Source organism: Molothrus ater, chromosome 1 (assembly GCF_012460135.2).
Source record: "Molothrus ater isolate BHLD 08-10-18 breed brown headed cowbird chromosome 1, BPBGC_Mater_1.1, whole genome shotgun sequence".
NCBI classification, from domain to species: domain Eukaryota; kingdom Metazoa; phylum Chordata; class Aves; order Passeriformes; family Icteridae; genus Molothrus; species Molothrus ater.
This window is the reverse complement of record NC_050478.2, coordinates 104439660-104453651: the sequence shown is the minus strand read 5'-3', so window position 1 is coordinate 104453651 and position 13992 is coordinate 104439660. Positions and strand designations below refer to the sequence as shown.

At 42.3% G+C, this 13992-nt stretch overlaps 1 protein-coding gene across 1 annotated transcript in view; it reads left to right on the top strand.

Moving 5' to 3' along the window:
• Window positions 1–1900: 1900 nt before the first annotated feature.
• The window catches only part of SMCHD1 (structural maintenance of chromosomes flexible hinge domain containing 1), a 68270-nt gene continuing 56178 nt past the window's right edge, over window positions 1901–13992 (top strand). Inside the window, exons 1-2 of the mRNA XM_036406690.1 lie at window positions 1901–2095; window positions 13768–13843. Coding sequence (XP_036262583.1) covers window positions 1916–2095; window positions 13768–13843 — 256 coding nt within the window. The 5' untranslated portion in view covers window positions 1901–1915. The remainder of the gene's footprint in view (window positions 2096–13767; window positions 13844–13992) is intronic.

Sequence of the window (13992 nt, the reverse complement as noted above, 5' to 3'; positions counted from 1 at the left end):
TGTGGTGGTCAGTCTCTTCTCCCAAAACACAAGTGGCAGGACAAGAGGATATAGCCTCAAGCTGTGCCAGGAGAGGTTGAGGTTGGACATCAGGAAGATGGAAGACCTTGGAAGCGTTCAAAAGGCAAGATTTTTTTTGTTACTCATTTGTCACCTCTATTGATTTACAAACCTCCCCTACATGCCATCACAATCCTTTCCTCAAAACCAAGACTCCTTGGAACAGAAGCAGCTATGCTTTTGTGAGAGTTGGATGAGTGGACAGTGGGGTAGATTGAGAACTGGGTGACTGGCAGATCCCAGAAGGTCATGATCAGTGGCACAGGGGAGGCATATTTGGAGGCCTGTCATTAGTGTTGTCCCCCAAAACTCAATACTGGGTCCAGTACTGTTTAATTTGTGCATCAATGACTTGGATGAAGAGACAGAGGCCTCCTCAGCAAGTTAACTGGTGACACAAAGCTGGGAGAAGCGGCGGATGCCTATCCCAGAGGGCTGTGCCATCCTCAGAAGGACCTCAACAGGGTGGAGAAATGGACAAAGAACCTTCTGAAGCTCAACCAAGGTACAACACAGGTTCTAGCACGGGAAGAATAACCCCCTGCACCAGCACAAACTGGGGGTCGACCTGCTGGAAAGCAGCTCTGCAAAGAAGGACCTGGTGGTCCTGGTGGACAACAAACTGTCCATGAGCCAGCAGTGCCCTTGTGGCCAAGAAGGGGATCCTGGGGTACGTTAGGAAGAGAGCATCACTACCAGGTCAGGGAAGGTGATCCTACTCCACAAACCCCAATGGGGCCACAACTGGCGTTCTGTGTCCAGTTCTGGGCACCTCAGTACATGATATGGAGCTCCTGCAGTGGATATAGTGGAGGGCAACAAAGACGATTGAGGGACTGGAGCACCTCTCTTATGAGGACAGATCTGGGCCTGTTCAGCCTCAGGAGGAGACAAGTGAGAGATGACCCCACCAACGTGTGCATTGTGTATCTAAAGGGGGGTGCAAGAGGATGGAGCCAGGCTCTCCTCTGTGGTCCCAAGCAGTAGGACAAGAGGCAACTGGCAGGAACTGAGGCACAGGAGGTTCTACCTGAACACGAGGAAGAACCTTACTGTGCCGGTGACTGTACACTGGAACAGATTGTGCAGAGAGGTTGTGGAGTCTCCCCCACTGGAGACACTCAGGAACTATCTGGGCACAATTCTTTGCTCTGGGATGACCCTGTTTGAGCACAGATTTGACCAGGTGACCCACTCTGGTCCCTTCCAACTTGACCGTTCTGAGATTCTGTGATTGTGTAAAACAACACTGTTGGGATCCAGACTGGCCGCTTTGTTTTACGGCAGACGAAGCGGGACTTCACACCTCTGGTCCCTCCCTGGCCGTTGTCCGGTGACAGGAGCGCGCCCGCCGGTGTCAGGAGCGCGCCCGCCGGTCCCCTCGCGCGGCGGCTCCCGCGCCACCGCTCGCAACGGCCGGCGGGCCGCGAACACGGGCGCAGCATGCGCTGCCATGGCCCACCCCGCCTGCGCTTTCTACGGCGACGATGACGATCCCGATCCTGCTCTACCCGGCGGCGGAAGTGGCACGAGGCGGAGGGCGCTAACTCATTCCGAGATCACACCGCCAAAGTGGCGCATTTGTTTCCAGGCCCTTCCCACCCGCCTGCCCCGCGCCCCCTGGCACTACTCCGTATGGCCAGCGCAGTTATCGCCGTCCCCCTCCTTCCCTCACTCCCACCCTCTCCTTCCGGGCTTCCACGGCGCCTGCTTCCCCAGCTTCCGGGCCGGCTCCGCCTCCTCCTTCCCCTGCCGGGACGTATTTTGCCGGGCGGGGGCGCTGGCGGGCCCGGCAGCAGCAGGCGTCGCTGCCGCCATCGCTGCAGGACGGTTTCAGTCTCCTCAGCTCCCCAACATGGCAGCAGCGGCGGGAGGCGGCCGCGCATCTCGCAGGCCGGCGCTGCTGACCCCTCGCGGCAACGGGGACCGCACCGTGTTCCTCTTCGACCGGCGCCGTGAGCAGGCGGACCCCGACGAGAAAGTGCTCAGCTACGGCAAGGACAACTACCGCGCTTTCCGCAGCGCCGTCTGCCAGGTACGCGGCAGGGCGGGCGCGTCGGGCGCGGCGGTGGCGTTGTTTCACTAGTGAGCGTCCGTCCCTGAGGCGCTGGGGCTGGGGGGCGGCCGGGGCGAGGCGGGGGTGTCACAGCCTGCTCGGGGGCCGCCGCGCCCGCCGCCTGCCCGCCAGCTTTGTTGCCGGGATAGATGGGCGGCCATGGCGGAGAGCCCGCGGCGGCCCCGTCGCCGTCGCCTTTCTCCCGCAGCCCGAGAGGCCGGTGCGGGGCGGCGGCGGGAGCAGCCCCTGCCGGCGGGCGGGAAGGCAGCGAGCGGCCCCCGAGCGCCCCCGCTCGGGGAGCGGCGGCGGCGGGCGCGGTGCCGCGCTCCGGAGGGCGTTTGTAGCTGACGCGGTGGTTGGTGCTCGGTCGCAGCGCCGGCTCGGGGGTCTCACAGGCCGCTTCCAACCCAGGTGGTTCTGTGGCTCTGTTTCTGCTGTCCGAAGTGTTGGCGATGAGCGCCGTTTCCCGTCTCCAGCGGTGGCTGCCATTTAAATACCGTGTCTGGCGGCGCCTTTGCCTGTCGCGTGTCCTTTCGGTTCTTTTTCTCTGTCGTAACGCGAAACGAAACTTACTCTGTCTTCACAGCTCGGGAAGGTGGAGATTGTTTTCCGCGTACGGGCTGTTCCAGCAGTTTGCTGGCGCTGCCAGTAGGCATCGCCCGTTTCTGTCATGGTTTCGTTTTCTGAGCGAGTGGTAAATGCCATAAACCTCTTAGCTGCCTGCGTGTTTTACCATGTGAAATGCGCAGGAAAATCAGCTCTGAATTTCTGTACTAATTTAGTCTGATAAAAAATTTAATTTTAATTTCTTTATCCAGTATAATTTGCACTTCGTTTTGAAGCATGTAAATTCTATTTTTTACATATTGATGGGATATAATAAATACCTGTTTTACATTTTAATAAATAGAATTATTTCTAAGTATTATAAAAATGTATCGATTATTTATGAACAATGTAAGTACTACGAAGTATTACTTTTATATGTAATATAACTATATCATTATGAAATATATAATTAATATAATTATATGTGATAATAATTATATATAAGATACAGGCAAAATATTTATTGAGAAAAAAATAACTAAATAAGTAATGTATAAATTGTTCTGTGTCTGGACAGTGTTTCATGTAATGGCTTCCTACTGTGATGGAAGCTTTGAGTTGCCAGTGTCAGCAGGGATAGCTGTCACTTGTGATTGCAGAGTTCTGTGTCCAAAATGGCATAGCCATGGCAGAGTCATCTTCCCTAGAAGTGTCCAAAAAAGGAGTAGAGGTGGCACTTTGTGATATGATATGGTTTAGAGGGTGTGAAGTCTTGGAAGACTGGGAAGTCTTTTCCAGCCTTTTTGATTCTGTACTCATAAATAAAGGGGTTGTGGAGTGTTAGCATATTGCTTTGTCTGATCAGTGCCCGATAAAGACATGAATACACTACAGTGTAACATTCTGAGAAGCTAGACAGTAGGGTGGGTTCATGACCTTCCAAGGGTTTGTATCTCCTGTGAGTAATTTATGAGTGTTAGATAATTTTCTTCTAGAATTGTCTTAATAGATACAACTGCACCTAGCAGATGAGCTCAAGAATACTAAGTATTTTCAGTAGTTGAGGCAAATATGTACCTGATGAACCCACACCTCTTTCTCTTAATTTTGTACTTTATCGACAGGCTGAGTTTAACACTAATTTACAATTTGTTCTAGAATGGAGTCTGTCTTTTCTGGGTTTTTTTACATATACTCCACACTCCAGTGACTTAATGTTTCCGTACGTCGACATGGTGTTCAGTTCACAGAGCTTTTGGCATATTTGCAGTACTAAGCCATCATCACCAGCTGTGACAGATCTCGGGTACAAACATCTTTGGGGATTTTTTTTACCAGAGAAACGTATTGATGTTTTGAAGTTGGTACCTTAATGCTGTTAGGCAGACTTCTCGCATGGGCAGCTGAGCGTTTGAGAAGCCTGATGCTGCAAAGCAGACCTTGCTGTGTTTGAATGTGCTGCCTGTGAAAGTAAAATTTTCAAGTATAGTTTTTTTACTATGTTTAGTATTACAAGCCTTGTCACCAGTCCTGGTGGCTGTTTTGCGTGTTGAGGATAACAGAGTCTGTGCTCTTACAAACTTATGCAGCAAGAACCTCAGCTGATTATTCTCTTAGAGAAAGACCTTCTCCAATAATGTGTTTACTGTTATGAATATGAACAAGGCCAAACTTTCTCTGGAGAAAGAGGTTCTCGTTTATTAAAATAGCTGCAAGGAATGGAGTACCCAGGATAAGCCCAGGCACCCACACAGCAAGCCAAAACCAGAACAGTGCGCTAACCCCAAGTGCACTGGGTTCTCCCCACAAAACAAGTATCCAAAAAGAAGAACCCTGACCCAACCCAGCTCCCCCCATTTATAGCCCCCTTTGAGTCCAGGATTGGTCCATTTTGGATCTGCGCGGTGATTGGTCCATTTCCAGGCTTCTCTTTGGTCTTTAACGCCTTTCATTCTGGACCGAGCATTTCTGCAGGGCTTCGAATGATTCCAATCCTCTTTGACGTCTCCTTGCCCCACCAGACCAATGTTCCACCAAACCCTGGACCCTTCTCCTAGAACATTCTAATCAGCCCCCCCCTTAACATAATACAATTAATATAACATAATTAATACAATATAATTGAACTATACCCTAATTTAACATAACTTAATTTTTCCCTATAACATTTACCATCGGTGAGTGTGGTCAGAGATGCCTCTGTCACTGCTACTTTCAGTGTAATGACTCTTTGCACTTTGGAACTGTCATCATCTAATATGTGGGGCATCTGACTCTGAAAAAATGCTGAGGCAGGTGGATTGGCATGACCTCTAAATGTTGGTACAGTGAAAACTGGACAGGCAGAGGGTTGGGATGTTTGCTATCTCATGTCTCCCACACCAACAATATACAAGTTCTAGGACTTCTGAAAGAACATTTTGGCATCTCAGTGCTCCAAGAGCTTTGTAAACTTGGTTGTACTCCAAAGTTCTCCATTTCTGGCATCTCGAAAGTTGCAACTAATTACTTTTAGGAGAAAGTGATGAATGGGTTCACCGGCTTGGGACAGACTTTCCTAGGTTCGTGGTGCTGAAAACAGCAGGGAAGTGATGAAAGCTCAGGAAGAACAATTCTTTTGTTAAGTGGATTTTGAGTTAGTTCAAACTAAGGTGAAGTGGAATGTTGTAGTCACTTTTAGACAATTAAAGCTGTTAGGCACTGTCAGACTGCTTGATTGGGCAGATACCAAGTATGTAGCAGTGTTGTTTCCACGGGTCTCCTGTCTGGTGGCTCAGCCTCAGTACAGGCTCAGCTTTCAATGGACTTTGATTGGAAATTTGTTGTACGACTGAATGATGTGAGTGTAGCAGCAAAGGTGCTCCCACATGGCCATGGCTGACAAGGATGCCAGAAATATTAAGCTGTTGGAACTATTTATGTTGTGAACGTTTTCCTATGGCACAAGAAAATTCTTCTGGGTAGATGTGTATGTATAGGAGTCAAATCCTACAAAAAAATTATGAAATTAAACCTGATTGTGGTATGCGATGATCCTGAATTGAGAAACTTAAGTACCTGAAGGCATGGTCTTAGGCTGCTACTTCTGAGACTTAGGGATTTTTTTTCATAATGCAGAGAGAAGGTATTTTCCTGTTTGTGGAGCAGAATTGATTCAGCCACTTCAGAGGCTGATTTAGGAGCTTATGCATGTTGTGTCTGTTGTCATATAAAATATTCCTCTATAATAACTAAAATATTCTTAATTAATTTTTGAAATGTTGGGAGGGGGTTTTAAGCAAATTTTTGGTTTTTTACTATCCCATAAGTAGTTTTAATACATGTCTGTGTAGTTGGAAGTGGCTTTATATACTGATAAATTAGCCTTTCATTCTCAGTGTTGCAGGAGGGAAGATTTAGGGAAAAAATCTTATAAGAGGGTGGAGCTTATATGGTCTTCGTTCTTCATCCTTGTAGTGATCAATCCTAAAGTAGAAAGCTCTTAATTAAGAATAATACTAGCTTGAGTATTCAGTTTGTGCCCATGTGGAGCAGTCATATAATTTCAGTCTACAGAATCATGAAGTTTTAAGGTGAATAAGGGCATTAAATGCTGTGTGTTGCTTCTTCTTGGCAGTACTGTTTCTTGTGCTCCTTATTGTTGTCTTCTGTTAGGTCTGTACCCTACTGCTTGTCCTGATGTTTAGAGTATAATTCAAAAATACTTAGTAGCAGTAAGCAAAATGTAGCTAAACTGTTGGCAGCTAATCTGAGATTCCTTGCTCACCTTATCCCGGTGCACAGTGGAACTGGAACCCTTCAGTTTGTTGCTGGGATGGCAGAAATCCTTCAGTCACTTAGAGAGGTTATGCTCCTTTGATAGCAGAAAGGTGTCTGGGCTGGAAACTGCACAGAAGTTTTGCCATGTGTGAAGGGATTTTTAAGAGGCTTTGAGGTGAACTACCAGTCTGAAGACAGTTAATGGTACTAAGATTAGGGTTACTACTTGTATAGGATCCAAAGTCATTGGTAAATGCTTCCTTAGTTCTTCTGAAGCTTCTCATTGTTGTGATCTCCTTGTGTAAAAAAAAAGAAAGCATAGATCTGTAATCTGTATAAAAAGTAATTATCTGTAAATATCAACAATCACAATAAAACAATATTTTTTGCTTTTAGTCTTTTGTTGAGCTTCCTGTTGTATCCTAACCTACTTACTATTTAAATAGATATTTAAATAGATTTTGCCAATCCACCCAAATAAATTCCAATGTCTCAATGAGCCAAGAATCAGAAAAGGATATTCATTAAGATGGTGTGTGGAAAATAAGCATAAGTGTAATATCAAATCAAGACAAGAAATAAGTGAAAATTTTGGTGAATATTTGCTTACAGTGCATAATAAATGAAGTATAATCAAATTATTTGCAATCAAAGAAAAAATATTAGGAACTTCTGCAAGTTTGTATCACCAAAACATCATTCTGATAAATGCTTAATAGAGATACTTCCATTAATGATAAAATCAGTCCATCTTGCAATAATTGTATTTTTGTATTATAAGCCCTATGTTTGTTTAGCAATTTTAGCAATTCTGTGTAACCAGAAACTAAGAATAGATTTATTTTAAACATGCTATGCATATGCAAAGCAAGTTTCTCCTTGATTTTTAAAGACACTGCTGGAAATACTGTAAGATGCAGCAATGCTGTAAATTTTTTTTCAGCACTATCACACTGTATTGCAGAATTCACTCAAATTGTTACTGATGTTTTGATGGGAAGAAGGATGCAGTTTGCCTACCTTTGTGCACTTAGGTACAGCCTTATGTGTATCAGTTGATTTGGAAAGCTGAGTGGCTTGTAGGTTCCTGGTCAAATTCAAGTGTTGGCAACACAGTCACATGAAGAGTACCTGCAGTCTTTAGGATTAGTTATCCAGGTGCAGTTGTTAGATGTGACTAAATATTTTTGGTTTTGAAGAGTGGTTTCTGAATTCTTGTTCATTTAAGAAGTGGTGCCATACAAAGTATTTTGGTAGGAGAAGCTGGCATGAAGTTAATGTTCAAATTTTGGCTGATAGCTGCACTGAGTATTTGTGATTGTGATTTTAGACATGGTAGTTTGTGAAGGTCTTGTGGAAGTTACTGTCTAGACTCAGACTAAGTGTAGTAACATGCTCTTTGTAGAAATTCTGGGGTCCCAAGCTTCTTTCTGCTTGCTAAAAGTTGCATATCTTGTAAAGATGTCTGAGTTAGTGCATCATTCTGGACAAATACACTTGTGACTTCTGTAGAGATGTTGTGTCAAACCATTTGCCTCTTTTTTTCTCTTTTTCCATCAAAATTTTGATAAAACTTTAAGGCACCTCAAAAACCTATTCTATTACTGAATCTTGTGATACATAGCAATGTTCTAAGTGTTTCTGTTAAACTCTTAGTTCTTAACTTCTTAACACCTTTTATTGATTACTTTTCGTAAATATTTAGAAGTGTATCAACTGAACTTCTGAAAGTAGTGAAGCTTTTAAGTATGACTGAGGACAAGGACCTTGAAGTTCTGCAAATGTTATCCTCTGTAATTTGTTCTTTAGATGGAGATGGTGCTGTCAATAAAGGATGGTTGGAAAATATTTTTAGAGTGTTAGTGTTCATTACTAGTTTTTGTCTGCAGATAGTCTCTAAAAACCATTTGACCAGAAGACATGGGCTCCTGTGTATTTCTGTAATATATAATAATAATTTCTGTAATATATAATTTTTGATTTTAGCTCTAAGAAATGCTTAGAAATAATTTCTACCTTTATTTTTAATTTTACCTGCTTTTCTAGAGATTTTTGGATTCCTCTTTGTTGGTGTCCAAATATATTATATATAAGTTTGTGTTGTGACATTAGGGAAGCTTATTGAGATTATGATTAGAGATGACTGTTATCATCCTGCCCTGCTACCATGAGTGCTTAGTCCCAGGTCCTCACTAAGACATCCTCAGCAAGTTGTCATTGTGTTGAGAACTGTCCTAACAGTGGATTGGAAAAGTTTATTTGATTAGCATTCTTAGGAGGCACATACAGTTGTTCTTATATACTTCCAGCAAGGTCTCCACTTAATCTTTTTATATTTTAGTTTTCATATCTGCTACTTCTATTAATTACCTTAATATTATATAGCTGTATGAATAATTGAGAGAGATGATACAAAAGACAGTTCTTGGCTTGAAAATCTGGGATTTGAGAATGAAATAGTTTCCCTTAAATGAGTACTATCATTTCATCCATTTGTTGATGTAAGAGATTTCTCTCCATTTGGACTGATAAATCTTCATTAAGTGGGCTGATTAACCGATAAATGCATGTCTTTCAGATGATAATTTGGTAAATAGCATGGGATATTCAGTTAATCGGTGCAAAATTAGAGAAGGCTACAGCCTTCTCAGTGTTGGGATGTGGCTCTTAGCTTCATATTTTCAGATTCCTGGACAAGTTTTTGTAAAGCAGCTGCTGGATCAATTTGAAATACTTTAAAAGCTATTTTGCCTTTTGCCATGTTGGGTCACTAAGTGTATAACTATGAAGGAGAGCATTGAAAATGACATTATCAAATTTCTTTATGTTTAACTAATACAGTTCAGGTTCCCCTTTAGAGGTTTGCATTGGCAGTACAGTTGTAGTAGTCAGAAAAAATACTTCTTGGATGTGGAAGGTGACTCCATGGATGTTATGTCTCTGTTATCCTTTGGCTGCATCACTAAGGCCTGCAGCCATTTATTCTCATTATTCTCATGTGCTGTCTGCTTGGATTGGTTACGGTCAGAGGATGCAGAATTTTAAGGGTACAGAAGTTGCATATTGTAGGGAACAACTGTTTGTGTTGGAAAGGTTTGGATTCCAAGGGGTTAAACATCTTTTCTGAAGATATTGTAGTCTTGGCTTCACTGTTCTACCTTTGTCATGTTGGAGAGTGTTCTATTCCTTCAGTTTTAAAAGTCAACACCAGGAGGAGCAGAGGAAGTGGGCCAATGACTCTGTCCTTACAGCATGTTATTTCTCCTTCACTTACCGCCTCAAGCCTATTCATGTGACTGCTAGCAGTGGTGGTGCACACACTAAATTAAATATTTGTTCTTTGAGCACCTTTTCCAAGGCAGATAGTAAATCCAGAGGCAAAATCTAAGTTGACTTCCTGTTGAGTGTTTTAGTTGGCTCAGTAGGCAGGTAAGACTTGCTGTGTGTGTGTAGATCAAGTAGCAGTAAAACTTTTGAGCTTTTGTGCTCGTATGTGAAAGAGAAAAGAAACAGAGGCCTGTTTAAAGTGTAAGCTGCTGAGGAGTTATCTATGGTTTGAGGGGTTGTGTTTTTGTTTTGAGGTTTGTCGGGTTTTTTTTGGTTTATGAAGAAAACCTGTGACTGAAGCTGGTACATAAACTGAACCTTGCTTCTTGATTCAGACTTAAAGGTTAAAGATACCACAGTTCATTCACGCTTTCATGTGTCATACCTGTAAAGTGCTCTGCTGAAAGCTTCTTGGGCATGTGACATTGTCTCAAACTCCTTTAGCATTGTATTAATCTCATGTCATAAACATCTACCAGCAGGTTGAGAGCTATTAACTTTATTTATCATTAAACATAGGTGGTGCTCCAGACTGATCCTCCAGTTACAAGGAGGGCATTTTTCTTGTTTGTACAGGCAGCTTTTTTTGCATCTGTGTCATTCCATGGGTTTAAGGATTGATATCCTGCTGTGTGCAAAGCAGGGTAAACTCAGGGGTTTTGTTTTTCTTAATTTGACTTATTGCCTGTTAATACAAACTTGTGATGATTGATTGTGGGGGAAATTAATCACTTAGAGAAGTGATGCATTTCCTTCCCCTCTTCCAAACTCATCTTCTGTCATACACCATTCTTTTCATTCCTAGTTTAATTTGTCCTTGTTCTCCCAATGCACATCTCATGGTCAATCCCAATTCCTTTGGTTAGGCAACAGGTGGTGTGAGACATCAGGGCATGTTCGGGGCTTTATTCTGCTGCTCATACTGTTTGTTTTCCTGTTATGATGAATTGCCATAGGTCTCAGCTCCATGGGAGTAGGAGGACAGAGAGAGGAAATTCTGTGCCCTGATGTGGGTCCTCCATGGCCCTCAGCAGCTTTGGGACCCTCCCTGCCCTGGTGTGGAGAACATCCTTTCAATGGGTCTGTCCTGGGCAGTGTCTCCTGATGCATCTCCTCTGTTGCTTCTCTTTTGTCTCTTCTATGTCTTCCCTGATAAGTTAGAGCAGAAGCACCATGTGCCCTTCTGGTGGAAATTTGGGGGAAGAGTGAGTTATTTCCATGGATTTGAGAGCTATCTGGAACTGGCTATGGCTGTCTCAGGGCAATTGATTGCCTCTTCTCACACTGGTCACCCCTACAGCTCTCTGACATCAAAGCCTGGCAGCGTACGCTCAGCATGCTTCCAAGTGTGGTTTAGCAACTAATTTGATTTTCATTCAACAGCTATGGTTGTTTTCCCAGAATATTAAAATTTTGGTTTGTTGACATAATCTATACTTCTTAGGCTTTTGGTGTAATTTTTCTCTTCTCTATGCACATAACAGTTCATCTTTGTACTATTTTAACTCTTGCGTTTGCATGAAGTGATAATATGTAACCAACAGTTTAGGGATCCTTGCCTTTTCACATGTCTGCCTTTTCTAGGTTGTGGATTTATTTGAAGTTTGTGTCTTTTTTTTTTTCCCAACGTCTCTTCTTTTGTATACAAAAAGATAAAAGCTTTCACTTAGTTGTTTGAACACAGTAACCTCCAAACATGCTTTCACTGTGAATGTGCAGAGGTGTTTCTGAGCATAGTGATTGTACTCTTGCAGATTTTGGTGACAGTGAAAGCTTCATCATGGTTGTGTGTCTGGATTATCATAGAATAACTCACAGATTTATTGTATGAATGTGTTTCTGGGTCTGAATCTTATCAAATTGAGTTGTGTACATCTTCAGTACTTACTTGGAAAAGGGCACCATGCTAGGCTGAAAAAGACATGGCAGTGAAACCGGAATTTCTTACCAACAGAAGATAACATGATATCTCTTACATGCACAAATCTTACTGAGAAATTAAACATTTGACCAAACATTGTCTGTTAGAACTGAATGGAAATTGCCAACTGTACAAGTAAATTGCCCAGTAGGTTCACTTTAATTCAGGAATGACCAGCAGCTTCTCGTTCTGGAAATCAGATCCACATACTGGCACAGCTGTCCAGCTGCTTCACTGCTACCTGGCATAGTGGGAAGAGACAGGGACTAGGATAACCAAGAATGTAGGAGAGAGGGAGGGGGAAGTAAAACAAGTAAGTCTTATATAGAAGTGAAGCATTCAAACTGAGTAATTCCCAAAGTTTACAAAGGATATGGCCAGTCAAACCGTGGCATGGACAAGAAAAAACAGTAATCTGCAGTCCAGACTGCCAAACTTGGTCTGTGTACCTACCTAGTAGTTGGTGAAGTGGAAAGGACCTGCTGCCAGTGGATGCTGAAATGCTGGGTTCGTGCAGGAAATTAAAGCATAGCCTGCCAGGCTGTTTGGGTTGGTTTAATTGAGGCTCTCCCATGGAATGGGGGGGAGGACCAGAAGGATGAGGCTGCCCCTGCTTCCATAGCAGGCTGGTGCCTTGTACATGCACTAGCTGATCCTAACTTTTTGCTGCCTTAAAGTAAATACTGCACTCTTCATAATGGTGTGAGAGGAGAAGAGCCTTTGGGAGAGTGAGAAAACAAGGAAGCTGTAGCTATAGCTGGAGGGAAAGATGCTTGTCTGTGCTTTCAAATGTAAAACTCTACAGTTACTCTCTATTAACCACTGACCTCAAATGCACTGTAGGGTGTTAGCTTTTAAAAATCCATATATTTTAATGCTTACTTTTCTTGCTCTCAGCAGTTTTATAGTTTTTCCTGTACAGATTTGCTATGTGGAATTTTGTGTAATGTGAGAGGTAAAATTGAAGTGATCTGAATTCAGAAGAGTTAAAAATATTACTTCGGGTTCTTAAGTCTGAATATCAGTCTCTGTCATCTGCATTAGTTTCACTTGCACCAAATACTATGAGAAGTTCACCATTTTTTCTAATTTTGCTGATGGATAATAACTGTAACTTTAATGTGGTCACAGGGAGAAAGTAACTGAAATATGGAAAGTAGGCTCTTAATGAAACCATAAGTAGTGTTTAAAAATATTTTCATGAGTCTGAGTAATAGGGATGGAAAGAGAGATGTGGGAAATGATGAGGGCAAGCTGCTACAGAGAATGCTAGAGCTTCCTTCAGGGAAGAATCTGGGTAGAAATGCATAAAGTACTTATCTGAGTTTTCACTGCAAGACTGACTGGGTTGATGGAGTTTGATGAGACCAGGGTTGACTTTTATTTGAGTTTCAAAGACTGGAAAGGCAGGAGAAGGTACAGATATTTATTTTATTATTTTGGGAAAGAGATTAGTGTTGATCATCAGGGTGTAAAAATGAAAGCAAAAGTAGAAGCATTTGAATGCATGTAGAAAGCAAGATAAAAAGTCTAAAGCTACAGTAAACACATTCAGAAGAAGGCATCAAAGTGGCAAAGATTGTTTATGTTCAGAAAAATAAACTTCAGTATTTTAACAGTAAAGAATTTTTCTGAAAGAAATCTTTATTTTTTTTTCAGATGTATGATATAATTGAAGAACAAAGACTTTAATATCCAACGTTAAGAAATATTAGGTTGGTTTGATGTCTTAGGAGTGCAGTCAAATATGGGACACCCTCTAGATCATAACTATTGTTATTGTAGTTTCACAGTCTTGTTCCTCTGCCCTCAAGGGGGTTATCTGTAGGACAGTTCTTCCTCCTTAAAATTCCTGTTGCTCACTAGAGCATATTTTTCTTTTATGCAGGTAAAAGAGCAAACCACCCTAGTATGAACAGATTTGGCTAAATTGAGAAAATAAGTGATCCTAAGTTCAACCGTGTTCTAAGAGATTATGTGATTACTCACCAGTAGCTTGTGACAAAGTAAATAGACTGTGCCTTTTTTTTTTTATGTATCTGAATAGTTTTTGGACTACTTAGTTATCATAACTAAATAACCTTCAATTTTATAGGCATTTGGCATACCTTCTGATGAAAGCTTTGTTATCACCACAACAAATAGGAAGGAAATCTCTGAAGATAACTTCAGTAAGTATCTTAGATGACAAAATAATTACTGTTATTTCTTATATTGGCCATAAAGGTAACATGATAACTGTTTGTGCTCTATGATATACAGTAATTAACTGAAAGTACAAATCTTGTAATAGTTTGCCAAAAATTGTTTAAAAATTATT